This window comes from Podarcis erhardii, assembly GCF_964252035.2.
Source record: "Podarcis erhardii genome assembly, chromosome: 13".
NCBI lineage: Eukaryota > Metazoa > Chordata > Lepidosauria > Squamata > Lacertidae > Podarcis > Podarcis erhardii.
The window spans coordinates 42,062,088-42,088,578 of record NC_138502.1 but is presented as its reverse complement, the minus strand read 5'-3'; the positions used below and the strand labels follow the sequence as shown (position 1 = coordinate 42,088,578).

The 26,491-nt window shown below is 43.1% G+C and overlaps 1 protein-coding gene across 1 annotated transcript in view; it reads left to right on the top strand.

The window, feature by feature from the left end:
* TANC2 (tetratricopeptide repeat, ankyrin repeat and coiled-coil containing 2) overlaps window positions 1–26,491 on the top strand; it is a 193,527-nt gene that overhangs the window by 154,166 nt on the left and 12,870 nt on the right. Inside the window, exons 12-23 of the mRNA XM_081837550.1 lie at window positions 445–578; window positions 2,617–2,848; window positions 2,970–3,136; window positions 5,097–5,704; window positions 9,734–9,842; window positions 11,134–11,256; window positions 13,153–13,389; window positions 15,048–15,233; window positions 17,522–17,615; window positions 21,778–21,911; window positions 24,390–24,513; window positions 25,236–25,411. Coding sequence (XP_081693676.1) covers window positions 445–578; window positions 2,617–2,848; window positions 2,970–3,136; window positions 5,097–5,704; window positions 9,734–9,842; window positions 11,134–11,256; window positions 13,153–13,389; window positions 15,048–15,233; window positions 17,522–17,615; window positions 21,778–21,911; window positions 24,390–24,513; window positions 25,236–25,411 — 2,324 coding nt within the window. The remainder of the gene's footprint in view (window positions 1–444; window positions 579–2,616; window positions 2,849–2,969; window positions 3,137–5,096; window positions 5,705–9,733; window positions 9,843–11,133; window positions 11,257–13,152; window positions 13,390–15,047; window positions 15,234–17,521; window positions 17,616–21,777; window positions 21,912–24,389; window positions 24,514–25,235; window positions 25,412–26,491) is intronic.

Genomic DNA, 26,491 nt, shown 5'->3' with positions numbered 1-26,491 from the left:
TGGAAATCATACTGAGTTCAAGCCAGAGGATGTTTTGGAAAGCTATTTTTAGTGGCCAGGAATATATGTCAGCTTGGGTTTATTTAATGTACAAAGCTTTGAATAGGTTTGGTAGTACTTATGCATCAAGAGCCTTCAGGGTGACATAAAAAGCCTAATAGAAAAATGCTTTTATTGATGGTGGAGAGGTACTGTGGTAATTTCATTCTGGGGACTGTAGGCTATTCTAGTTTTATATAGTGCCATTTTGGCTGCATTGCCTTAATGTCCAGCTGCCCACTCCTACATTCCTTTATTTGACTCCTGTTTTCCATGACCTGCTGTTTACAAATGTTGGCTTGTGTAAGGGAAATCGAGCTGTCCTTCTAGGGTGCATAGATGTGATTTGCTTGCTTCTCACTCTTTCCAGTCTAAGTCCATCTTTCCGCCTTTTCTGCATTGCAGATGTTGATGCAAACAGAGAGCTCCCCCTCACTCAACCACCTTCTGCTCACTCTTCCATCACAAGTGGAAGCTGCCCTGGAACCCCAGAAATGCGCAGACGTCAGGAGGAGGCTATGAGGAGGCTTGCTGCCCAGGTATTACATCCCCACCCAAACTTTTCATTCTGTTTTTCTTTCATATGGATGAAGCAAACCAAGGGGAAGGAATAGTGTACTTTAAGTCCTGCTACAGATACTTAACAACTATTTATTACACTATAAGGTAAAGGGGCCCCTGACCATTAGGTCCAGTCGTGGCCGACTCTGGGGTTGCGGCGCTCATCTCGCTTTATTGGCCGAGGGAGCCGATGTACAGTTTCCGGGTCATGTGGCCAGCATGACTAAGCCGCTTCTGGTGAACCAGAGCAGCGCACGGAAACGCTGTTTACCTTCCCGCTGGAGCGGTACCTATTTATCTGCTTGCACTTTGACGTGCTTTCGAACTGCTAGGTGGGCAGGAGCAGGGACTGAGCAATGGGAGCTCACTGCATCATGGGGATTCGAACTGCCGACCTTCTGATCGGCAAGTCCTAGGCTCTGTGGTTTAACCCACAGCGCCACCTGCGTCCCTTTATTACGCTATGGCCATGCTAAAATTCCAAAAATATTCCTTCTGCTTGCACAGAGGTTCCACTAATGTCAGAAGATCTCTTCCACTTCTTGGGGTTATTCCTTCACCAGTGTTGAGTGGGAAGTCTTTCCTGCAATGTGATATTATGAAGATACTCACAAATACTCCCTTTCTTTGATGGTTGGCTGGTTTGTTCTGAACAATGAAGTCACTGTGTGGAAGTATTGCTAAGTTAAATGATCACTGTTTGGTTTTGTGGGAGGGAAAAGAATTAAAAATACACAACTGTATCAAACTATTATCTAACCCAGTGTTTCCCAAACTTGACTCTCCAGCTGTTTTGGGGCTACAATTCCCATCATCCCTAACCATTAGTCCTGCTAGCTAGGGATGATGGGAGTTGTAGTCCAAAACCAGCTGGAGACACAAGTTTGGGAAACACTGATCCAACAGATAGACCCAAGGTGGCAAACCTCCAACCCCCAAGCAAACCTTGGTCCACCAGGTGTTCCAATTTGGCCTGCAAGGGCATTTACTATACCCACTTGTCACTTAGCTGACATCAGCTAGCTGATGCCAGCTCATGGACAGGGAGGCACAAGTTCAACTCTGCCTTGGCTGCGTGAATAGGTGTTTTCAGCCAAAGCAGGGTTTAGTGGGGGCACTAAAGCCTGCTCAGTTTGGCTGTGCACACTTCTTCCTTGCTGGGAAAAGACTCCCATAGCCAGTGCAAACATTCCCAGTTTTTACAGGTCTCAAGTGCGAGAGAGACTTCTTCCACCACGCTTGCAGACTGCACCTTTCGTGTGATGGGGAGGGGAGAAAGAAAGTTTCTTTTTGCAAGGATTAGTGGAATGTGGGAGAAGTCCCTCCTGCAGCTAATGCCTGTAAAAAAGGGGGCATCTTGCTCAAGGGTGGGGGAAGCAGTTTCCTGCAATCCTTGTAAAGGACTCTGAAGAGTTAGGAGACCCCCGCTCCCGAGCTACAAGTACCCGTAATAAAGTACAGTTGCTTTAGTAAAGGTAAAGGGGCCCATGACCATTAGGTCCAGTTGTGACCGACTCTGGGGTTGCAGTGCTCATCTCGCTTTATTGGCCGAGGGAGCCGGTGTACAGCTTCCGGGTCATGTGGCCAGCATGACTAAGCCACTTCTGGTGAACCAGAGCAGCGCACGGAAACGCCGTTTAACTTCCCGCCGGAGCGATACCTATTTATCTACTTGCACTTTGATGTGCTTTCGAACTGCTAGGTTGGCAGGAGCAGGGGCCGAGCAATGGGAGCTCACCCCGTCGCGGGGATTCGAACCGCTGACCTTCTGATCAGCAAGTCCTAGGCTCTGTGGTTTAACCCACAGCGCCACCTGCGTCCCTTCACAGTTGCTTTAAGGGTGCTTTAAATATATGGTCTAGGTGTGAACCTAGTCACTCTGCCCCTCATGTCAAAGACATTTATGTCAAAGACAGGATCCTCCTTCTTGTTAGAATGAGGGAAACTAGCAGGCAAATGTGGCTATTTTTTAACATCTGTCCGCTGAGAAACTGATGTTTGATTCCCCTTTTGCAGGTTGTTGCATACCACTACTGCCAGGCTGATAATGCCTACACCTGCCTTGTGCCAGAATTTGTACACAACGTGGCAGCCTTGCTCTGCCGCTCCCCACAGTTCGCTGCCTACAGAGAGCAGCTGTTACGGGAGCCCCATCTACAGAGCATGCTCAGCTTGCGGTCCTGTGTTCAGGATCCCTTAGCTTCTTTCCGGAGAGGAGTTCTGGAGCCCTTGGAAAGCCTTCATAAAGGTAGTGAAAAGCATGAGTTTACCTTGATAGCACTACACACGACCGCGACATCATTTTAAAAGCATAAGCTGAACCTTTCTGTCCATATCTTTCTCCCACCTCCCTATTCCCAAACTCTCAGAACGAAAGATCCCCGATGAAGATTTCATCATATTAATTGATGGGTTAAATGAAGCTGAATTTCACAAACCTGACTACGGGGATACAATAGTATCATTCCTCAGCAAAATGATAGGGAAATTTCCATCCTGGCTGAAGCTGATTGTGACAGTCAGAACAAGTCTACAGGTAGGTTGGGAACTAGTTTTTCCACTGTTCTGTATGATAATTGCTTTTCTCTGAATGGGAGCAGACACCTTACGTGGCCTCTGCTGTGATGGGGCTATCTGTTTGGAAGCAGATGATTCATGCACAGTTTGCAAGGCATATGCACTGGTTGGGAGGAAATTTGGGACGCACAAATGTTTATTAACCACTGCAACCTTACGGTATTAAGGTAGCTGTCTTGTTCAATATTACCCTGACAATTTCTAACTAAAAGAGAAGATAGGCAGCCACCTTCATTGTCTACAGCTGCAAATAGAATTAGTTCACTTACTAAAGCTGAATTGTTGACTTCTTAGGAAATGAAAACTGTTACAGTTCAAAGGAAGATGATGTTTCCAACCAGTATTTTAAGAAGGCAAGGCCACAGTTAGGTGCACCCAGCAGGACTTTTGGTCTTTTCACATTGTGCCTCTACATGAACTGCTTTTGAAACTCCTCCAGCTTTCAAGAGTACATTGAATGCAATGGAGAAGATTGATATATTAAAAAGAAGTAAATCCCCCCCCCCGACATTGTGGTTAATCCTATGATTCTCTGAATTGTTCCCAAGACCAAAACAATAATGGCAGTCAGTCATTTGCAGCTGCTACATTTGGATAATGAAAGTACATCTACCCACCTGCTGGTTTACTGATGAATGGTTTGGCTTCTTTTAAAAAATGACTTTTTCAGCAGCAGCAGCAGCAGATTTTTTCCCCCTCTTCAATTTTTAAAAATTAGTTTTTAACGAAAGTGCACTTGTCACCTTTGAGACTAGTAAATTTATAGTGGTGTGAATATTTATAGACAACATAACATGCGTAAATAGGATGGAAAAGGTGATAGAAGAGTTAAAGTACAAAGGAGGATAAAATACCTTCATGTGGCTATCAGGGGCATAAAATATTAATAGAACACATTGCTAGAACATCTGCTTGAGTTTTTAAAAAGTGCTGGAGCACTGGACTTGCAAATGGAATGTGTAACTTAGGGGAATACAGTTTTCTCAGTGAGAACCACCTGTAATCTTCAAACCTTGAGAAACAAAAATGTTTATTAGTTGATTCTAACACTGGCTTAGAGTAGCTCTGAACACTTGACACCTTTCCTTCCAGCCAAGGTTCTCACATTGTTATGGCAGAAAAACAGGTGAAAGCAAGTGTGGAAGAGTGGAAAACATAAGCACAACCCTATTGCCTTTCACTGTGGTTCCCATACCTTGGACTCCACCCAATGTGTTGTTCCATCTTTACTTTAAAAGTGCTGATTCCACACTCGTTCCAAGGAGAAAATCCATTTTTATTTATTATTACTATTTAAATTTATATCCCATCCTTCCTCCCTGAGGGGGATCCTCTTTTCTATCCATTGCTGTGCACATCAAAATCCTGTTCTTTTAAAAAGATGGAAGAGTAGCATTAAAGACATCTACACCTTTGGAGATCATGTTTCTCTTGGGCTCTTCTGCTGGGGAATCGGACTTTTTTATGTCCGATGGCTTCTGAAAAGAAGACCGATGAACCATGCTGAAAATACAGAATGATAATGATGGCATAACATAGGTGCTCCATAAAAAAGTGAATGAACAAAACATGGCAGTTTCACACTAAACTGCTAGTGTAGAAGCACCCTAGGTAAAGGGCAATGACAGACCAGAAACAAATCTGTAGAAACTGTTGGTTCCATTGTCCCTTTGCTCTCTTGGTTGTGGTTTTGAAAGGCAGTTTGGAAACTTAGCTTTGTGTTTATTTCAAAGTCAGTTTAACTGTACCACCCAGGTTTAGCAAGTGGTGTAACCTCATTTGGAGCCAGTATGACAGCATGTTTGGCCTATAACTCATAACTATGTGTGCCAGTATTTATACTTCCAGTGGGAGACTGATTGTATTTCTCCCATTTTTAACTTCTCCATTATTTACTTTATTCTTTTCTTTTCTTATAGGAAATAATTAAGTTATTACCCTTCCATAGGATATTCCTGGACAGACTGGAAGAGAATGAAGCTATAGATCAGGATCTCCAAGCCTACATCCTACACCGAATACATAGCAGCTCTGAGATACAGAATAACATCTCTCTTAATGGCAAAATGGACAATACAACCTTTGGCAAACTTAGTTCTCATCTCAAAACCCTGAGTCAAGGATCCTACTTGTACCTTAAGCTCACATTTGATCTAATAGAGAAGGGCTATTTGGTGTTAAAAAGCTCTAGCTATAAGGTAGTCCCCGTCTCCCTTTCGGAGGTGTACCTGCTTCAGTGCAATATGAAGTTTCCAACACAGTCTTCCTTTGACCGGGTGATGCCACTCTTAAACGTGGCTGTGGCATCTCTGCACCCCTTGACCGATGAGCATATTTTCCAGGCCATCAATGCAGGAAGCATTGAAGGTTCCTTGGAATGGGAGGACTTTCAGCAAAGGATGGAGAACCTCTCCATGTTCCTTATCAAGCGCAGAGATATGACCCGAATGTTTGTCCATCCATCTTTTCGAGAGTGGCTGATCTGGAGAGAAGAAGGAGAAAAAACCAAGTTCCTCTGTGACCCTAGGTAAGTAACCCATCACCTTGTGGCAGGAGAAGACGGATATGAGATCACTTCATTTTTCATTAATATACCTCTGTGTAGTGTTATTGAGATGCGGCTAAAAAAGATGGTCCATTTACAATAGGAAGAGAACCAACCGGGTGGGTGTGTTATTGGGTTGATGTTGTTTTCATTTTGATTATGTATTTTGTGGTTTTATATTCTGATTTTATTCTGTGAACCGCCCTGAGGCCTGCAGGTATAGAGTAATAGTAGTAGTAGTAGTAACAACAACAACAACAATTTATGAACAACAACAACAACTTATTACTTAAACCCCGCTCATCTGGCTGGGTTTCCCCAGCCACTCTGGGTGGCTTCCAACAAGAGATTAAAAATACATTAAAACATCAGTCATTAAAAACGGATATCTTCTAACATCAGATAGTTGTTTATTTCTTTGACGTCTCAACTAGGGCCAGGGCCTTTTCAGTACTGGCCCCGACTTGGTGGAACGCTCTGTCACAAGAGACTAGGGCCCTGCGGGACTTGACATCTTTCCGCTGGGCCTGCAAGACAGAGCTGTTCTGCCTGGCCTTTGGTTTGGACTCAGTCTGACCCTTACGTTCCCCCCCCCCCTTATGGTTTTGATCTATGGGCTACTATTAAAATGAAGCTGTATTTTAAATTGTATTTTAACCTGTATTTTAAACTGGTTTCTCCCTCCCCCCCCTTTTATGTTTTTATTGTAATTTTACCGGTGTTAGCCACCCTGAGCCCGGCTCTGGCTGGGGAGGGTGGGATAAAAATAAATTATTATTATTATTATTATTTATTATCTGGTGGGAGGCCGTTCCACAGGGCGGGTGCCACTCTGCCTGGTTCCCTGTAGCTTTGCTTCTCGCAGTGAGGGAACCACCAGAAGGCCCTCGGCGCTGGACCTCGGTGTCCGGGCAGAACGATGGAGGTGGAGATGCTCCTTCAGGTATACTGGGCCGAGGCCGTTTAGGGCTTTAAAGGTCAGCACCAGCACTTTGAATTCTGCTTGGAAACGTACTGGGAGCCAATGTAGGTCTTTGAAGAGTGGTATCTATATTCAGTAAATAGCAACAACAACAACAACAACACTAAGATAATCATTATCTGATCACTCTCTCTGTTGTGTATGGAAGTCTGTGAAAGAGCATCAACAGGTTGGTGATCTTTGAGGGCATACACCTTTGTGTTTCTTTGGATGCGACTAGGGAAGATGATCACGTGCCAAGATCCTTAGTGATTATTCGTTGTATTTATTTTTGAGTCAATACCTCCACATTTAACTTGATGTTAGAATTTATTTTGACTCTGCTTAATAATGATTAAGCAGAGTCAAAGAGTTCAAAGAGTTTTATGTACATTTTGCTGTTGTAATCTTTACAGAACAAAAAGGAGAACAGGCTCTGTTATTCACTCATGCACAACTCTTTATTGTAGCTCAAAACGTTTCAGAATATAAAACTCCTTCAGGAGCTTGAACAAAACTAGAAGGTTCTTAAAATACCCTGTTCTTAAAATCTTGAAAGCTCAAGAACCATCTTGAAAAAATGGTAGAGCCAAATGTTTATTGTCTCGAGATCAGTTGAACATAGATCTGGAGGGCTTTACAAATGGAAGAAAAATTGTAGGGGGAAGCTAACACTTTGAAAGACAGGAAGAGAATTCAAAAGGACCTCCATAGAATGGGAAACTGGGCCAAAATTGGTAAAATGAAATCAACATAGACAAATGCAAAGTTATGCATTTAGCCAAAACAATATAACTAATCGAATGCACAGGTATAAGATGGGGGCCACCTGGCTTGACAGTAGTTGATGTGAAAGGGATCTGGAGACTGTAGTCAATCGTAAGCCAAATAGGAGTCAGCAGTGAGTTTTCAGCTGCAAAAAAAACCCTGAATATGATTTTAGGTTGCATTAATAAAACCATCTTTTGCAGCCTTCCAAAAACTGCTGCCCCTGAACTGGATTCCACGTGTTCTTGGTGACTTCATTCTCTACAGAACCCACTTGCTAATGCAGCAAGGTGTCTACTGAGAAAGAGCAGAAAGGCAATGGAGTGCAAGGCTCTGGGCCAGAGAACTGCATGTCCAAGGGTCAAAACTCCTCAGCGAAGGAACTGAGCTTTGGGGGCGGGTTGGGGGCACAGGGGGTATATAAGGGCTCCATAGGGACTAAGCACTTGTCTGAACAAGTCATCTATGATCTGTCCAGGGTGCTGAAAGTCCTCTCTGTGACTGCCTTTGCTGTCCAGTGGTTCCTGACCTTGAATGGGACATCTGCATGGTTTTTGTGCCTGCATTGACCTCAGTTCAAACCAGTTTACTGGACAAGCTTCTTCCCAACACTCCCATGGTCTCAGCCACATCTGAAGTGGACATGACTCCTCCGTAGTGAAGTATCTTTAAAGTTCTATCAATAAGATAGATTCATAAGTTTGCTTCCTCTCCCCTTGCAAGAAAAGAAAAATGCTCTGCTTCAACCTCCACCTACTCTATGACTGCAGAACCAAAGGGAAGCATTCCCTGGCCTTTTACCACCATCGACAACTCCAAGGGCACCTGGGAGGCTGCACCCAGCCTCCCTGGAAGAACTTTGTGACAAGAATGAGACCAGTCTGGCCCCATTCACTAGCTATTGAAGCAACAGCTGCTGCAATGCTTGCTTTTCTCTTCTATTCCTTTTTCCTTTTGCATCATGTTTGTAAGCCTATATTAAAAGCCTTATGATTATGATTTACAAGGATTATTGTTATTTAACCATATAATCTCTGATAATCTTAACAGAAATATTAAATTATGAGACTTCTTTGATTTCAGGTAGCCAAAAATTATAAAGTTAAGAAGGCATACTGTAAACTGCCCTGTGATCCTCAGATGAAGGGTGGTATAGAAATTTTAATAATAATAATAATAATAATAATAATAATAATAATAATAATAATAATAATTTATTATTTATACCCCGCCCATCTGGCTGGGCCTCCCCAGCCACTCTGGGCGGCTTCCATAAAAACCAAAAATACAGTAAAACCACACGTTAAAAACTTCCCTGAACAGGGCTGCCTTAAGATGTCTTCTGAATGTCAGGTAGTTGTTTATCGCTTTGACATCTGCTGGAAGGGCGTTCCACAGGGCGGGCGCCACTACCGAGAAGGCCCTCTGCCTGGTTCCCTGTAGCTTTGCTTCTCGCAATGAGGGAACCGCCAGAAGGCCCTCGGCGCTGGACCTCAGCGTTCGGGCAGAATGATGGGGGTGGAGACGCTCCTTCAGGTATACTGGACCGAGGCCGTTTAGGGCTTTAAAGGTCAGCACCAACACTTTGAATTGTGCTCGGAAACATACTGGGAGCCAATGTAGACCGGTGCAGCTTTAAACCCAAGTCCCAGCCTGGAAGCATGAGTAGTGGTGGTTGATTGATTCTGTCTGCTATCTTAAAAATAGATTCTTGTGGCACTTGCCTTGATTTCATTGGTTGAGCTCTTCAAAGGGGTGAACTAGATGGATTTTATAGTCACTAAATTCCCCTTCTTCAATAGGGCACATACAGAAATAAACCGCTACTGCTTCCAGCTCCAGGAAATAGGTATTGCCCACTGCAGTGGGTAAGAATTATTATTATTATTATTATTATTATTAGTCTGTTTATATCCTGCTGTTCTATTAAAAGTACTCACTCAGAATAGAATCCGTCATTAAGTGTAGCTTCCTACAAGAAGGGGTCACCTCAGACTTTGAAAGATCTTTGCTTCTAATATATTTCCTCTATGTTACTTCTCCTAGAGAGAGGTATGAGCTACAGTGCTATCTAGTAGTTCAGCAAAGGTTTGATCAAAGCTGATGAACAATTAAGGACAACGTGATCCTGATGTGCATCAAAGTACAACTACCAAGGGTTATCAGGAGGAGGGAGAAAAGGTTTATCTCCTTCATTTCACAATCTGAGTGCTAACTGTCAAAAGATACATTGGAGTTGGAATTCTAACTCCACCATGTTTCTTCTTTTCTCTTTTGCCTAGGAGTGGCCATACGTTGCTCGCCTTCTGGTTTTCCCGTCAAGAGGGAAAACTCAACAGACAGCAGACTATTGAGCTGGGCCATCATATTCTCAAAGCACACATCTTTAAGGTAGCAAAAAATTGTGCAGTGATATCTTCACCTTGGATTTGAATGGTGTGGTACTGGTGTTTTCAGAGTACGTGAAGAATGTTAAGCTTCTGAGATCCTCACTAGGACCTAGCCTGGTCAGCCACAAATTGTGGTGAAGGCCAAGGCCCTGTCCTCAGGTATCCTTAAAACAGGAGGAATTAGTTATGTGAGGATGCTGCCTCACAACAGCTACCAGACAGCTGATACAGCAGAAGGTGACCAAGGGTGAGCAAGAGGAGGAGAAAGAAAGGTTCTTCATTCAGTTTCATAGACCTCTTCATCCTTTTTCTTTCCAGTTTTGGGAGAGAGGAGGGTAAATAAGAAAAAAGGTCTCTCTCTTCCTTAGATCTTAGGGTAAGCAGCTGGCAGGAGGAAGACATTGGTGCCCCCAAAGGGAACTGAATTTTGTCTGGAACTGTTAGTTAGTAACCTCCACCCTCCCTAGATCTGTATCATTATTCCATTCTTCTCATACCAAACATGGCCTATTGATCGGAAATGCATTCCTTTGATCATGAACCCTTTGGCATGAGTAGCTTTAAATCCCCGAACACTAAGGAATGTTTGAGAAGCAATTAATTAGTAGAGGTCTCATTAGCACTCTTGATTTCTGTATGAGAAGTCCTTAGTAGTAATATCAAGTAGAGTATGTTCTAGTCTAGTTTAGGCTTTTCCATTTTCTGAGTCAAAAGATTGCTCAGTGCTGCAACCAACTTGCTAAGAGCACCTTAGGAACGGTCACTGTTAATTGTAAGCCCCATGTCTTGACATACTGTCCCAAGGAATATGACTTACAGTGTGCAAGTTTTATTTTGGGAGGGGGGCTGTAGACAAGAGCTTGGGTGACCTTCCCAAGAAAGGTTCCTAAAAGAATCCTTGGGGGGAAATGGAGTATTAGATTGCATTGGCTTTTTCAAAAAACATTAGGCTAGTTATGATAATTGATTCTTTCAGAATGTTGCTCCTTGTATCCAAGAGTTCCTACTCATGTGATTTGGTTGGAGTTGTTATTTGAAATGAGGTAGACTTCAGAGCATTTACAAAAGAGCAGCTCTTTGGTGCTCTGACGTAACTTGCACTGAGTAGTAGAACTTAATCCTTGGAGTTGCGTCCTCTCCTACACTCCTACTTTCTCTTTAGAATACAATATTCTTGTAAAGTTGACATTGAATCCTTGCTAGTCAATTGGGGTTAAATGAGCCATGTGTTAGTGATGTGTAAAATAAAACCAGTACCTTGAATTATCAAATTTAAAGTGTGTCTTTTGCAGGGACTGAGTAAAAAAGTTGGGGTTTCCTCCTCAATTCTCCAAGGGCTTTGGATTTCCTACAGCTCGGAAGGTCTTTCCATGGCGCTGGCCTCTCTGCGGAATTTGTACACCCCTAACATAAAGGTACGAGAGGGGAATAATTTTTATTGAGATTATGGCAGGCAAGGGAAAGTATTAAGTTTTTCTTCTCTACTCCCTTCTCATGGTGGGGTGGGGCTACAGCTGTTGTTTACATCTTTTATAATGTGCATGTTAATTGATGTAATGTCACATCAGATTCTGCCTTTGGTCAACTTTAACCCTTCTTCACATCTGTACAGCCCCTTGGGCAGCCTCATAAAATGTCTCTCTCCATTCTTCCCATTCAGTAAGAATTTCGACTTCTCTTTCTATCACTGCCTCCTCTTTTCAGCTTTCATTTTATTTCCAAATAATATTTAAAATGCAGAGAAAAGGTAACATCTATTCTAAACCTATGCCAACAGCTCCCTAGGCTTGGAGTTATAAGGCAACATACTTCCAGGTACCAGGTGTTTGGGACAGACAACAGGTTTTCCTTGATTATGGGCTTTTGAGATGCATCTGGTTGACACTTGCCTGGTAGATATCAAGTCAGATTGGGTTTTTTGATTTGCTTTATAACATTTCTGTAGCATTCTTCAGTTTAAAATTCAAGTGTTGTTGGTAAAATAGCATTAAAACACATTTTAAAATTAAAGGAATACCGTATTTTTCCATCTGTAAGACACCCCCATGTATATTTTTGGGGACTTAGATTTAAGAAAATGGGGGGAGATGGCCCCGTGTATAAGGTGCCCCCTCATTTTTTACATTATTTTTTAGGAAATAAACCTAGTCTTATACATGGGAAAATACGGTAATTATTGGTAGCACCATGCACTAAAATAGGTAGCAAAACAAAATATTAGTACATAGATTGTAATGTCGTATGTTAAAGGAACTTAATATAAATCTTAATATGAAAATTCCTTTCTAGTTCCATAGATAGATGTTTTCATCCTTTTCCCTGCTACAACCATCAAAAATCTGACTCTAACCCAGTAATTTCCAAACAGTGTGCTGGGGCACACTAGTGACATCTGAGCTAATCACAAATGAGTTGTAAAAGTAAATAAAATAATTGAGGATCTGAGCGTGTTTCCTTCTAATCGCTATCCTCAGAGGGCAGGTAATTCTGCACTCTGTCTGCATCTGATTGATTTAGTCATACCTGCTGCAAAGGAACACCAAAATTCCTTAACCTCAAAAAAGAGCTCCTACTGCATCTCAGCTTGAGTCACAGCTTTAAGAACAATTCCTCCCAGTCAGAAATAGCATCGAGTTACACAGAAACACACTAGTGCATTGGAAAGCACATTCAGTGGTGATCTCTGGACAGTGTGTGCTTAGGGAGGCAACATCAGAGCATTATTGGAAGTTCCAGAAAGTAATAAATTGTTCTGTCACTTGAAATAACCTTGCCCACCATAGAATGTCAGTGAGTTTGGTAAGACTCTGGTGACTTGTAATGCCTGCCTTAAAAGGAAAAAGGAGCATGATGATCACCAAATTTTTATTTGGATTGGAATTTAGCCAACGTACCAACTTACCTTGCTTCTGTACTACTGATGACAGACAAGAAGAAAGCTCTCTTTCTCTCTCCCACACCAGAAAAAAAGATTTTGCAACATTCAAGGTGCTGGAAAGATGACAGGAGAAGTAGAAAGAGAGAGAGAGAGGAAGAAACATCTACCCCCTTGTTAGTGCCAGAGGACAGCGGAATGTGGGGAGCAGAGACAGCAGTAGCAAATTTAGAACTCTTATGGGGGAAAACTAACATTTTCCTGTGTATTCTCTGCTTTGGCTAAGAATTGCTAGACGAATCAAGCTTGTGGCAGGGGAGGGAAGCTGCTAATCTCTAGCACACGAAACTCTTTCGCTCTGTTTTTAATTGAGAAAATTGGCTCGTTGAAGTTTAGAGAATGCTGATCTCATCCATTCCCATTTCTTTCTGTTCAGGTCAGTCGGCTACTGATCTTAGGAGGCGCCAACATCAATTACAGAACTGAAGTGCTAAACAATGCCCCAATTTTATGCGTCCAATCCCACCTCGGTTACACGGAGATGGTAGCTTTGCTGTTGGAATTTGGAGCAAATGTTGATGCCTCTTCGGAAAGTGGCCTAACATCTCTTGGCTATGCTGCTGCTGCTGGGTATCTAAGCATTGTTGCCCTCTTGTGCAAGAAGCGAGCGAAGGTGAGGAAGGCGTTGAGCTTCCTGTTCTCAACCCTGAGCAAGCAAGCCACGGGTGGCCTCCCCATGTCCCTTAGGCTGCAGTCCTCATTGTTTGCATGCTTGTAGCTGTGTCTTCTAGCTACTCTCCATAGCTATGCTAGCAAGAGCACGAGCAAACAATTTCATTTTTGTTTCTTCATAAATGTACTCCACAATCTTCACTGGTATTGCGGTCTGCAACTAAAATCCCAGAGCAGTTCATTGGCAACTCAGGTTTGGGTAAGGATGTTGCTGAGCTGTTGAAGGGATAGGGTGCTAAACTTGTTTGTCTCGACGTTTAAAGTTCTCCTGTTTTAATTTGCTATCACTCAGATACAGAAAGCAAAGCTAGAGTTCATAATCTAGTTTTGCACAAACATGGTAAATGCCAGCTGTTTGGAGAATATGCCTTTTCCCTTTTTACATGACACTTCGCACCAAGTGAGTAGGAGTAGCCAATATCCCTAGGATGGTATTCCAGAATCTAATACATCATGAAGCATATCCTGGCAAAACTGGGAACTTTAATGTAACATGGATTAGGGATATGATTTAACTATTTGTTTTTAATTGTCATATATATTTTTTAATTGTCATACCTGTCTTCATAATAAAGATGGCTAGAAACTTGTTTTCATTTTAGGTTAAAATTAACTCTTTCATGCTCCTGAATGTTGTAAAAGTTTCAGACAAAGACCTTTCTCTTTACCTGGGCTTTTGGCCCTTCAAATTGAGGGGGGGGGGCATTTTGGCCTTTTTTAATGGGGCAGGATTTTTTCATCCCACCTTCTAATTGTATAGCTCTGTTTTTAGGAGGTTTTGTTGTTTTTAATGTGAGTTGTTTTTGCTCACTCTTTAAGAATATATCTATAATATAATATAACATAAGTATAAATCAGAACAACAACAATACTCTTTGGCAGATTCTTCGCTTCTAGTATGGCCCATTTTGGCTAACCAACACCTCTCCAGGAGCCTGCAATTTTACGCTGTCTCACTAACCAGCTCAATGCTTTAGGTGACATTTGTGCTCTATAAGATCACAATGTCATTCTGTCTTGTTGCCGAATGACAGTGTTTGCTTCTAGAGAGCTACTGTGGTTTTCAGTGAACATTTGCTGTTTCCCAAAACTAACAGCAAAACTTTCACTGAAAACCATAGGTAGCTCTCTAGAATCAAACACTGTCATTCGGTAACAAGACAGAATGGCATCTAATTCCCAAATTAGATGTAAACAATAGATTTCTTCAGACCAACTTTGCTTATTGGACTGGGACTTGGTAGATTTTACCAAATGGGGGAATGTAGCAAAGAGGTTTGCAGATCACAGCTGGTGCACATAGCAATTGTGTGTTGCACGATTTGTCCTGAGTTTATATTCTAAACTCCATTTTAAATGTCATTGCTCCTTGCAGATGAAATCCGTGAGAGTGGTTTGTGCTACATGTGAATAATGTGGACACAGAATACAGTTGTCATTACAAAACAGGCACTAGGTTCTGGCTAGCTCTGCATATATGGCCAGAGAAACATGGAGAATATTTCCCATATGAATGTGGCAGTGTTAGGAAAGTAGGAACTGAAACACATAGCAGTTGAGTTAAATTTTAATCAGCCATTTTTTCCTTTTCTTGAAAAGGTGGATCACTTGGACAAGAACGGTCAGTGTGCACTGGTTCATGCAGCTCTCAGAGGCCACCTGGAAGTTGTCAAGTTTTTAATCCAGTGTGACTGGACAATTGCTGGGCAACAGCAGGGAGTGTTTAAAAAGAGTCAAGCCATCCAGCAGGCACTGATTGCTGCTGCCAGCATGGGATACACCGAGGTAAGTTGTCGCTCAACCTTGTTGAATCCTCACTGGCCAAGCGGCCTTTGTGTTAAGGCAAAATACTGAGTAACTGTTTTTAAAGCTTGAAGTGCGAGGGAGGGTTATGCAGTTGCTACAGGAGCCTAGGTATGCCTTTGTATGCAGCGAACCTTTCTGACCATCAAGTGGCTTGAGGGAAGTCACCACACCTATAGCTCTGCAGCCAAAAGCTGTGGACAATCTACTGACTTCTTGTTGTTTAAAATAATTTGTTTGCCTCTCCTGTACTAGAAATGACATACAAGGTGGCTAACAACAAATCATTAAGCAGCATAAAAACAACTGCAAGAAATGCTAGAAAATCAAAATTACGGTATACCAATAAATTGCAGATAAAACATTTCAGGCAAATTATACAAATTGAAGCAGTTCCAGCAGCCCATACCATACAGAAACAACGACCGGGAGAAATTAATGTGAAATAGAACAAGGAAATGAACATAATACGAAAAGCCTGAATAAGTAGGATAGAATTCTCCTAGTATCTAAAAGAAAATTAACGTGGCTCTTCTGTGGGCTCAAGTTCCATAGACAGGGTGCAACCACAGAAAAAGTATTCTCTTGGGTACATAAGAGCATAAGAATAGTAATGCATAAAAGAGCATAAGAATAGTACGCTGGATCAGGCCAATGGTCCATCTAATCCAGCATCCTAGGCTCACAGTGGCCAACCAGATAGAACATGAGCATAAGAGCACTCTCTCTTCCCATTGCTGCCTCCGACTGTGGAGGCAGACCATAGCCTTCATGGTGCATAACCACACATCTAACCTCTGAGGCACCTGGGGAAATGTTATCAGGCAGGCTTAAGTGGGAGCAGGCAGTCCTTAAGAACTGCGTTGTCTCCTTAGCTGGGCTGGGGTGGGGGACTTCTTTCCGCCCAAAGGCCACTTTCCCTCACAGCCAACCTTCACAGCCAAGGTCAAAGGAAAGCATAGTTGTCCTGTACAGAACTAGCTCAGGTGTCCTAAGAAGTTTCAAAGTCAGCCGGAAACATTATATACTCTATATAGTATCCAGTAATTAGTCTGGATATTCACACATGGATGGCACAGCTAGTATACCGTATTTACTCGAGTCTAACGCGCCATCGAATCTAATGCGCACCTCAATTTTCAGAACCTTGAAATCAAAAAAAGTATTTGCTGGCGAATGTAAATGTGCCATTGAATCTAATGCGCACCTTAATTTTCACAATGTAATTTAGCCAAAAAAGGTGATCATTTGATTCGAGTAAATAGGGTACTAACAATTGTTGAATGTAGGCTAGAGCAGTGTTTCTCAACCTTGGGCTTCCAGCTGTTTTCGGACTACAATTCCCATCATCCCTGACCACTGGTCTTGCTAGCTGTAATGGTTGTGTGGGGTTACTTGTGCGTAAATTGCCTTCGGTTTAGTTAGATTGCTTGCCCAATCATGCTTAGGGTCAGAGCTCGCCCTCCGTGACCTGTTAGTCACTTGCAGAATCCGTCAGTGGGCGTTTCTTGAACCTCTTCCAGCATAAAAGCTGTTTGACGCCAAGTCTCCTCCTATGTTCCCTGCGCGGAACGCGTCTGCACAAGTAAGGGGAAGGCAGGGGCGTGCCAGCGCTCTCTCCACTAGATTCGGGTGAAGGGTCTTGGAGCCCTGTCACCAATTCCTCCATCTCCCTCTCTTCTCTATTGGTGTTACGCTGAATTCCTTCCCCCCTGCTGGTCCCCTCTCCGGCATCGCTCTGGAGCCCTGCCTCCGCCTCTCGCTCTGATGTCAGTTCCCTGACACTAGCTAAGGATCATGGGAGTTGTAGTCCAAAAACAGCTGGAGGCCCAAGGTTGGGAAACACTGGGCTAGAGTTTTGAATGTATAATGGACCCCTTTAGTACATCCTCATGAATCTTCCCATGTGGTTTTTTTAAGGTTATTAAGTGTATTTTTTAGAAAAACAAGAACAAACCATTGTGACTTGTTTGTTTAGTTGGATACTGTTTAAGATTTATGTCCTGATACTGTGTGCTACCTTCTAAAGGTGTTTCCAAATAAATAAATAGATTATGGTGGGGGTGACGGTGTGTGTTTTTGTTGTAAAGGCAAATAATTATTTTAATGGGACTGGGGAGTATATTTCCTTTGTGGGAAAGTGCCAGATAGGGAATTTGTTCACTCCTTTTCCATTTGTTTTGTTCAAAGCAGTTACAGCTTCAGATTATCAGCAGCTTATTTTTAGACACGCAGAGAGTTCAGAAACTGACAGATTTCTTTGTTTTTAGATTGTCTCCTACCTGCTTGATCTTCCAGAAAAAGATGAGGAGGAGGTAGAACGAGCACAGATCAACAGCTTTGACAGTCTCTGGGGAGAGACAGGTAAATTCTGTAGACTGTTTGTGGCTCCCCTTGCATCCGTTGAATACATGTGTGATGTGCTGAAAGAGATTGGTTATCCTCTGGGAAATTCACAACAGTGCCAACATAAAGCTCTGTCCCTTAATTTTCAGGATGTTGAGTATCGGTTGTTGCTTCTGAGTTCAAGGAGGAAAAGCTTATAAATATTTTATTTATTTCAATATTTATAGGCCGCACTTGAATAACATTACAGCAAGGCAATATGCATAAGAACGTGACGTCCCAGTAAGAGCAGTAAAAACATCAATTAATAAATACTGCTTGCTAAAAGAAATTCACCTCTCAGCAGCTTGTCTAAATAACACAATTTTCAGGAGATGTCTAAAAGAAGGCAGGGACAATTCTTGCTGAACCTCTACCAGCTCAGTCTAGTAAAATCCAGCTGAAGTGGCCCATCAGAGGGTGCCAGTGATCATGGTGGAAAATATGGAGTCAGGAATTAACACAAGAACCTTGAACCTGTCTTGGTAGTGAATTGGCAGCCAGTGTGGCTCTCTTAGCAGAGGAGTAACATGTTGCAAGTAAGCTGCTCCTCTGAAGTGGACCTGCCACTGCAATCTGCCCTAGTTGCCGCTTCAGGACCAGCTGCAAGGGCAGCCCCACGTAAAGCATATTACAGTAATCAAGCCCCTTGAGGTTACCAGTTCATGGACCTCTGCGGCCAGACCTTCTCAGGCCAAGAATGGCCGCAACTGGCATATCAGCCAAAGCTCATACAAGTCAGTGAGATGACATGGGCCTCTAATGAAAAACACAGATCAATGAGTACCCCCAAGCTGTGAACCTGCTTTTCAGAGGGAGTGTGACCCCATTCAGAACTGTCCATCCCATTTGGTCTTATCTGATTTTTATTTCATTGTATTGTATTCCTTGAGCACCACTTAGAGACTATTGTAATTAAAGGCATATAAATTGGGGGAAAAATAAGATGAACCACTACAATTCCTACTCCTGCAGAAGTTATACTCTGTTTTACATTTTGCATGTTTGTGGTCCATTGACTGCCTTGCTTATTTTCATTATCCTGTTGTCTTCAAACTGTGCTGTTAAGTTGCATCCTAATCCAGGGATGCTGACATGATAACAAAGGTCAGCCCTTGAATTAGCATTTATTTCTTGAAATCAGTGCCTGGGAGAAATGTGAATATGTAGTCATAGGTGGAAATGCAATTGTTGCCTCACTTTGGCTCAATTCATACATAATGCTAAGCCCAAACCATGGCTTTGTGCGAATGAGCAAACGTGAGTTTCTGAAGTAAATATCACAGATGGTGCCCTACTCCCCAGTCCTGCTGCTCCCACATTACCTGGGGGGGGGTGTAAATCAGGATCAGACCTTGGTTACAGGTCATGGTTCAGATTTAGAGCTAAGCAAAACCATGGTTTAGTCCCCTGGGTTGTGTAGCAACAGCAGGACTGAGGAAGGAGCACAGTGGCCATTTGCCCTGAGCCATCGTTCGGTTTAGTGTTATGTGTGAACCAGGTCAGTGTGTGCTCTTACTTATCTCTGAACAGTGCTGGGCTGGATACTCAAAAGAACATCCTGATAATCCACTACAGCAGGTGCCTCCTTATTTTTGGCAGAGAAATGTGGCATTATAGAAGACAGTTGCTTCGTGGCTTCTAATTACTCATTTAAAATAGGTTCATTTTGCACAGCTAGCAGATTCACCTATCTCAATGAACTTCTGAGAGATCTGGATGAGGGTTATTTTACAGAAAATGTTCATTTGCATGGAGAGAGGGTTGGTGTGAATGCTTCAAATAGCAGAGAGAGAAGCCAGGCCAGAATATTCAAAGAGGCAAATTTAAGCAGCACAAGACAAAGGGCTTGGTCTGTTGGAGAATGGGAGGGCGAGGTAGTGGTTGGGAAAGAAATTGCTTTGCCGGCAGTTTATTGTGTCAGTCTGGGAAAGAGCAACTTCGAAAAAGTGCTTTCGTCTGTTTTTCAGGGTGAAAGTGTCTCCTCTAACCCAGACAGTACACATTATGCCAGGCACAAGGCACTTCCATGTTACACAAAACTCTTGAAGTCTTGAGAATGAATGATCGCTTGGTTGTACAGAAAAGGCTTTTGCTGCTGGGGGGCTCTGCCTTGACCTAAGAAAGGACCCAAGTTTGCATTTAGATGGAATCGTGTCTGTCTGATGGTTGCATTACAGGCTTTTCCCTGGTGAACTCTCCAAAAGTATTGCAGATGAAAATGCAGGGTTTTATTTTGTCTTCTTAAAAGCTTCTGTCCAAATTGCATTTTGGGGACCAGGGAGTCAAATCCTTCAGTGCTTTGGTTCAGTTTCAGTTGAAATTGAAGTTCTCCGTGCTCAGCTCAATAATTTTAGAAACACATCCAGCATGCCTAATTTAGTTCGGTTCTAATTCACGTGAGAAAATGTTAATGCCATTCACGTGGTGCACATATGAACAGATGACCCATGTAATTGTACTGTTCTATATGGTTGAACACACTAGACAGAAAAGTCTGCCAATTGTACATAAATTTGAATATGGGGGACATAATAGGTTGATTTTGGGATTATTACTTAATATGTAATACCATGAGAAATGTAGCAGTTCAAAAATTTTAAATGTATTCACCCACCCCCTATGCAGACAGATTTTCACTCTCTAATCCTTTGGAACCAGGGCTGGCCCACCCATGAGGCAAGGTGAGGCAGGATCCCCGGGGACAGTGGATGCAGCCTGCAAGGAATGTATCACCCTCTGCTGCTGCCTCGATGGTGGCAGCAGCTGTTGCCCACTCATTGGAGGCCAGATCTTCCGCCTCCCTTGCAGCCCCTGCCCCCCCCCCCCCAGTGCTGCCTCTGCAGTGGCCTTTAGAGAATAGGAGGTACAGTGGTGCCTCGCAAGACGAAAAGAATCCGTTCTGCGAGTCTCTTCGTCTTGCGGTTTTTTCGTCTTGCGAAGCAAGCCCATTAGTGGATTAGCGCTATTAGCGGCTTAGTGGATCAGCTGATAAGCGGCTTAGCGGCTTAGAAAAAGGGGGGGAAACCCCCGCAGGAACTCGCAAGACATTTTCGTCTTGCGAAGCAAGCCCATAGGAAATTCGTTTTGCGAAGGACATCCAAAATGGAAAACCCTTTTGTCTAGCGGGTTTTTCGTCTTGCGGGGCACCACTGTACTGCTGGTCTTCTCCCACCCATGTTCCTGATGTAGATATCCATCTCCTGTCTCCTTCACTCATCCATTCTTCCCTGGCCGGTAGGGGTAAGGGGTGGGGTGCCATTTTGTTGTTTGCCTCAGGTGTCAAAATGTCTTGGGCTGGCGCTGCTTGGAACTGTCTGCTTAAGAACATGTGCCCTGGAGAATTACCGTGCACTGTACTGCCAGCGATCCTGCACACCTGGCTACTGCAGATGCAGTCTGATGGGATATTTACTTTGTAATAATAATAATAATAATAGCAATGAATATGTGCGTAGATCTATGTACAGGGGTGGGGGGCGCTACCCCAAACAAAGCATTCTCTCTGATAACTTAACCTGGATGTGGAGAATTGAACTTTCCTCGTCTCGTTACTTAACATATAGCAATTACCATGAATGATGCAGATTAAAAACAACAACAACAACCCCATTTAATGTGTTTTCTAGTCAGTTAAGCATGTGAAGGGAAGCCGTGGGAGTGAGCACGCTAAATCCATCCCGTCCCCAGTTGAAGGATGATCTTCTGAATTGGGGAGTTTTCTGTGCTCATAGAGACTACCCACACATTTTAAAAACTGGGGAAATGCATGGGGAAGAGGAGCCTCCCTGCTTCCGGAGAATACCCTCCAACATGGAATGGTAGCAGGAGGTGGAATTAGTGTGTTCGTTCCCTTGGCCACTGGATAATGCCTGAAGAGGGGTAAATTCTTTCCAGAGTCTATGCTACCCTTTATCTCTTGGGCGAATCTTGGAAATTATAACCTAAAGCCTTTTTTATTTTTGGACCACAATCCTTTTATCATGTTCTTTTTTTAAAAAAAGAAGAAGAAGCCTGTAGGCAGGGATTATTTCCACTTTAGCCATCGCACAGCACTTAGGTGCTTACCATGGCTCGAAGTCATGCAGCAGCAGCGGCGGCAGACTTTCTTTTATTCTGATTGGTCTTTTCTCTCTTCCAGCCCTAACTGCTGCAGCCGGACGAGGCAAGCTGGATGTTTGCCGTCTGCTTCTGGAGCAGGGAGCAGCTGTAGCCCAGCCCAACCGACGGGGAGTCGTTCCCTTATTCAGTGCTGTTAGACAAGGCCATTGGCAGGTAAGGGGAGTGGGAGGGAGGAAAAAGCTGCCTGTCCTTGTCCTAATAAGGTAACAAGCTTGGATTTTTGGAGCTACTTCCTGTATCATTTATCGTATTTTTCGCTCTTAAAGACGCACCAGACCACAAGATGCATCTAGTTTTTGGAGGAGGAAAACAAGAAAAAAAATATTCTGAATCTCAGAAGCCAGAACAGCAAGAGGGATCACTGCGCAGTGAAAGCAGCAATCCCTCTTGCTGTTCTGGCTTCTGGGATAGCTGCGCAGCCTGCATTCGCTCCATAAGACGCACACACATCTCCCCTTACTTTTTAGGAGGGAAAAAGTGAGTCTTATAGAGCAAAAAATATGGTACATCACATGGGCCTTTTGGTGGGATATCCTCAACAACGTGAGAGAGGTTTCAACATGTGTCTCCCTATGGTGAAGTCCTGGGAGGATCACTAATCGATTTTCAATACCTTGGTGTTGTCACAGCATCTTAAAAAATAGATAGATGCCTGTCTGAAGTTTTCTGTATTTTAATTATGGAGGCTTTTAGATGTATGTGAGTTCTTCAGGAATGCAAGATGCAAAACAGGGAGCAAGGGAACCGATAACTGCGGCATTCATAGGAATGCAGAAGGAAGGGAGATTGCTTTGACGTACTGCCAAAGAGAGCATTTCATACCAAATGCTCTTCCTCCCTCCTTTAAATGTGTGTGATTCTCATGTAAACAGTGCCTAACTCTCATTAGAAGAAAGCTTATGGTTCACAAATGCTGATGGAGATTTATTGTGCTGGAAGGAACATGTTTTACCCCAAAGGTGCCAAATGTTCCAATTCAAATTTAAGCAATTTTTTCTACATGTGGAAAGCCCCATTAGCCTATTCCAAGATAGGCAATTCACTCTTTATCTTCCATGTAGCCCTTTTGGCTTCTCCCACACACCTCAATAATGTTCCCCCTGACCCGTCTTTTAGATTCCAGTCTGTTCCCACCTAACATTTGATAAATAAGTGTGTTCCCTGGTTGGCATTGTGTTTTCTGGTTGGTATGACGGTTGGTAACTCAGACGTTCACTGCATTTATTTAGAAATATGGGGTTGCCAGTGTTTTTGCAGCAGAGTTATTCCAAGACAGCCCAGCATGCACAGATATAGATAAAGAAAACATACGTTTTCTTTACACGTTTTTAACGTGTGATATTTTACTGTATTTTTGGTTTTTATGGAAGCCGCCCAGAGTGGCTGGGGAGGCCCAGCCAGATGGGCGGGGTATAAATAATAAATTATTATTATTATTATTATACATTATATATGGAAATGAGAGAGGGACCAGCTAGCTCAAGGTAAATGACATGGAGGCAGCAGGATGGGAGCTCAAATCACCCAGAATCTACCTGAGAGTGTACCTTAGTAGCCTATTCCATACATTAGCTTATACCATTGGTGGGGAACCTCCATCCCATGGGCTGGGTGTAGCCCCTGTGAACTCTTAATCTGTTCTGCCACCCCCTCACCAGCTCTGTTCTGCTTCCAGAAACTCACTTAGCAGCCTCCATTGAGAATCAACATGGAATATGCTGCTATGTCTTTCTCTGTTTCTCCACTCTCTCTGCGGTTTTCCCTCTTTCTCCACACTCATCCATGGTGCAGTTGTACACATGATTCCTAGCTTGAGCCCCTCAGCAATCTCTCTCTCTCTTACTCTCTTTTTCTCTGAGCTTTCCCTGTGCAACCTCCAATAATTTGGGGTGAGCAGATTTAAACAAGTCTGTACGTCTACTGTTGTATGCTGTCTGCTGTCTCTCTGGAGGGAAATGGCAGAGGACCTTTTACAGGGAGGGGCTCTAGAAAGACAGCTTGCTCCAGTAAGTAGGTGATGAAAACATGGATCACTTGGGAGGTGCCCCACCCCACCCTGAGGAAGAGCATTCAGGCTGCACAGGTGTCCTTTCAAGGTGTGCTGAGGGAGAGCCAAAGCTGGGCAGAGCCACAGAACCTATTTTCCAAGGAAGCCCAAAACATTTGAATGTTGCAATTTGAAAATCCTAACTGGCCTCTCCTTCCCCTTCCCCAGCAGTAAAAATAACATAATGTATAGTCACTGTGTGTGTGAATGAGGAGTGAATGTGTGAAGAGAGGCATTTCTGTGAATAGGGTGTGAAGCAGGTGCGGTTGTGAGTGTGAATATGTTGGGTTGAAAAGGATTCTTCACCCCTTATCTAGAGGAAGGATGTGCAGAACATTCTGAAAACTTCACATCCATTTTAAATAAAAGTATTTCTTAAATGTAAATCCAATGGATATATGAGGAATGTTTGGAGGTGGACGATTTTGAAAGTACTAGACTTAAGTAGGTGTAGCATAGTGACATTTTAATTGCAAACTGAAACTTGTCGTGAGTACAGAGCGTAGGGGCTTATGCATTTTTTTCATGGCTCTCAAACTGTGCACAATTTGTACTCAATGCTTCCTTGCTTTGTATGCTTTCAGATTGTTGATCTCTTGCTCACCCATGGTGCAGATGTTAACATGTCAGATAAACAAGGCCGGACTCCTTTGATGATGGCAGCTTCGGAAGGGCATTTGGGCACTGTAGAGTTCTTACTAGCACAAGGTTAGTTTGGAGTCGTGTTGAGATTAAACCCAAGTATGTGTAAGCAGACTCCAAAATTACTGCAAAGATAGACCTTGAGGTTAGATTTCCACAAATTTCATACCGTTGGATGAAATCATGCAAGCTAGACTCACATCAGAATTAGGATGCTCTATATGAATGTTTCATTTACAGTGGAATAGCCTTACTTAGTTGATTGACTTTTTACAGGGTGGAAACTTTGTGAACAAAATGTCCCATCTCATGATTTCCCAATTCAGATGCCAATCCCACCCCCAGTCTACAGATTCAGAAAATCTCAGCTCAGCAGAATAGCTATTGGCGTAAATGACCAAAATCATGCTGCTATTCTGGCTGGCCACAACCTATAGAGATTGCACCAGCCGTGTGTTCCTCTATCCTTTGTTTTTTCTCTCTAGGAATCAGCACTATCATGTCATTCTTTTCCAAATGATATTACCTTTATGGTCTGACAAGTAAGCACTTCAAATGTCAGCATATTAGCTGGTAGCAATTTTCCTCCAAAGATACCTGCCCAGCCAGTATATGGAATATTGCAGGGGACATAAGAGTCTCTTAAATAAGGCACACACTTCCATGGAAGAAAAAAAAGAACTTCCAGGAATGAAACTCTTAAAGAGGGGCACTGTGAGTTGCAGGTGGGTTTAGCGTATTTGGAAATACCCTTAAGTAGTCTTGCTCTGTGTTTTGTTTTCCCCCAGGATCCTCCATTTCCCTAATGGACAAAGAAGGACTTACTGCCCTCAGCTGGGCTTGCCTAAAGGGACACCTTTCAGTAGTACGAGCTTTGGTGGAGAGTGGAGCTGCTACAGACCATGCCGACAAAAATGGGCGCACTCCGTTGGATCTAGCTGCTTTTTATGGTGATGCAGAAGTGGTAAGTGCTTTTTTTTGGGGGGGGGGGGTAGAATTCAAATCCAAGAGAGGAGGTTCAGGATGATGTCAAGCTTTGGAGAACCCTTGGCAAACATAGTTTCATTAATTAAATTTGTATAGTGCCCTTCACCTGTAGATCTCAGGGCAGTTCACAACATAAAAATACAAAATAAGAAACACAGAATACATCATAAAAATGAGAACAAAAACAAACCAATGATTCCCTCCTCCACAACACATTTAAAAGGGCATCAGATGTTAATCAGCCAAAGGCTTTGATGAAGAGGACATTTTCGCTTGGTGCCTAAAAGTGTATGAAGACACCAGCTGAACCTCCTTGAAGAGAGCATGTCACAAATGGAGAGCCACGACACCAAACTCTACATACATTAAGCATAATAGAAACACCACCACCTGACCCCACCCCCATCCATCTTCCCTCCCTCCACCCCCTTTCTTTTTCCTTTTTTTTTTTTTCCTTCTCCCCCTAATGCCTCAACAAATGAAACGGATTTGTAAAAATGTTACATGGGGGGGGGGGAAATACGAGGCATTACACTTCTGTAAAACAAGAAAATCCTAAATAAAATATTAAAAAACAAAACAAAAAAACAAAAAAAACAAATGGAGAGCCACTGTAGAAAAGGCCCGTTCTCATGTTGCCACCCTTACGAAAGGGGCACATGAAGAAGGGCCTCAGGTGATGACGGTCTGAGTAGGTTCATATAGAGAAGCGTGATCCTTGCGGTATTGCGGTCCTGAGCTGTTTAGGGCTTTATAGGTCAAAACCATGGCGTTTTCTTGGCAGGGATACTGGAGTGGCTTGCCAGTTCCTGCTCCAGGTGGATCACGTTTAGTCAAAACTCTCCACTATGACCTGTCCGTCTTGGGTGGCCCTGCACAGCATAGCTCATAGCCTCTCTGAGTTATTCAAGCCCCTTTGCCACAACAAGGCAGTTTGACCAAACTGCAGGAGGCAGTGGAAGACAGGAGTGCTTGGCGTGCTCTGGTTCATGGGGTCACAAAGAGTCAGACACTACTAAATGACCAAACAACAACAAGGTCAAAACCAGCACTTTGA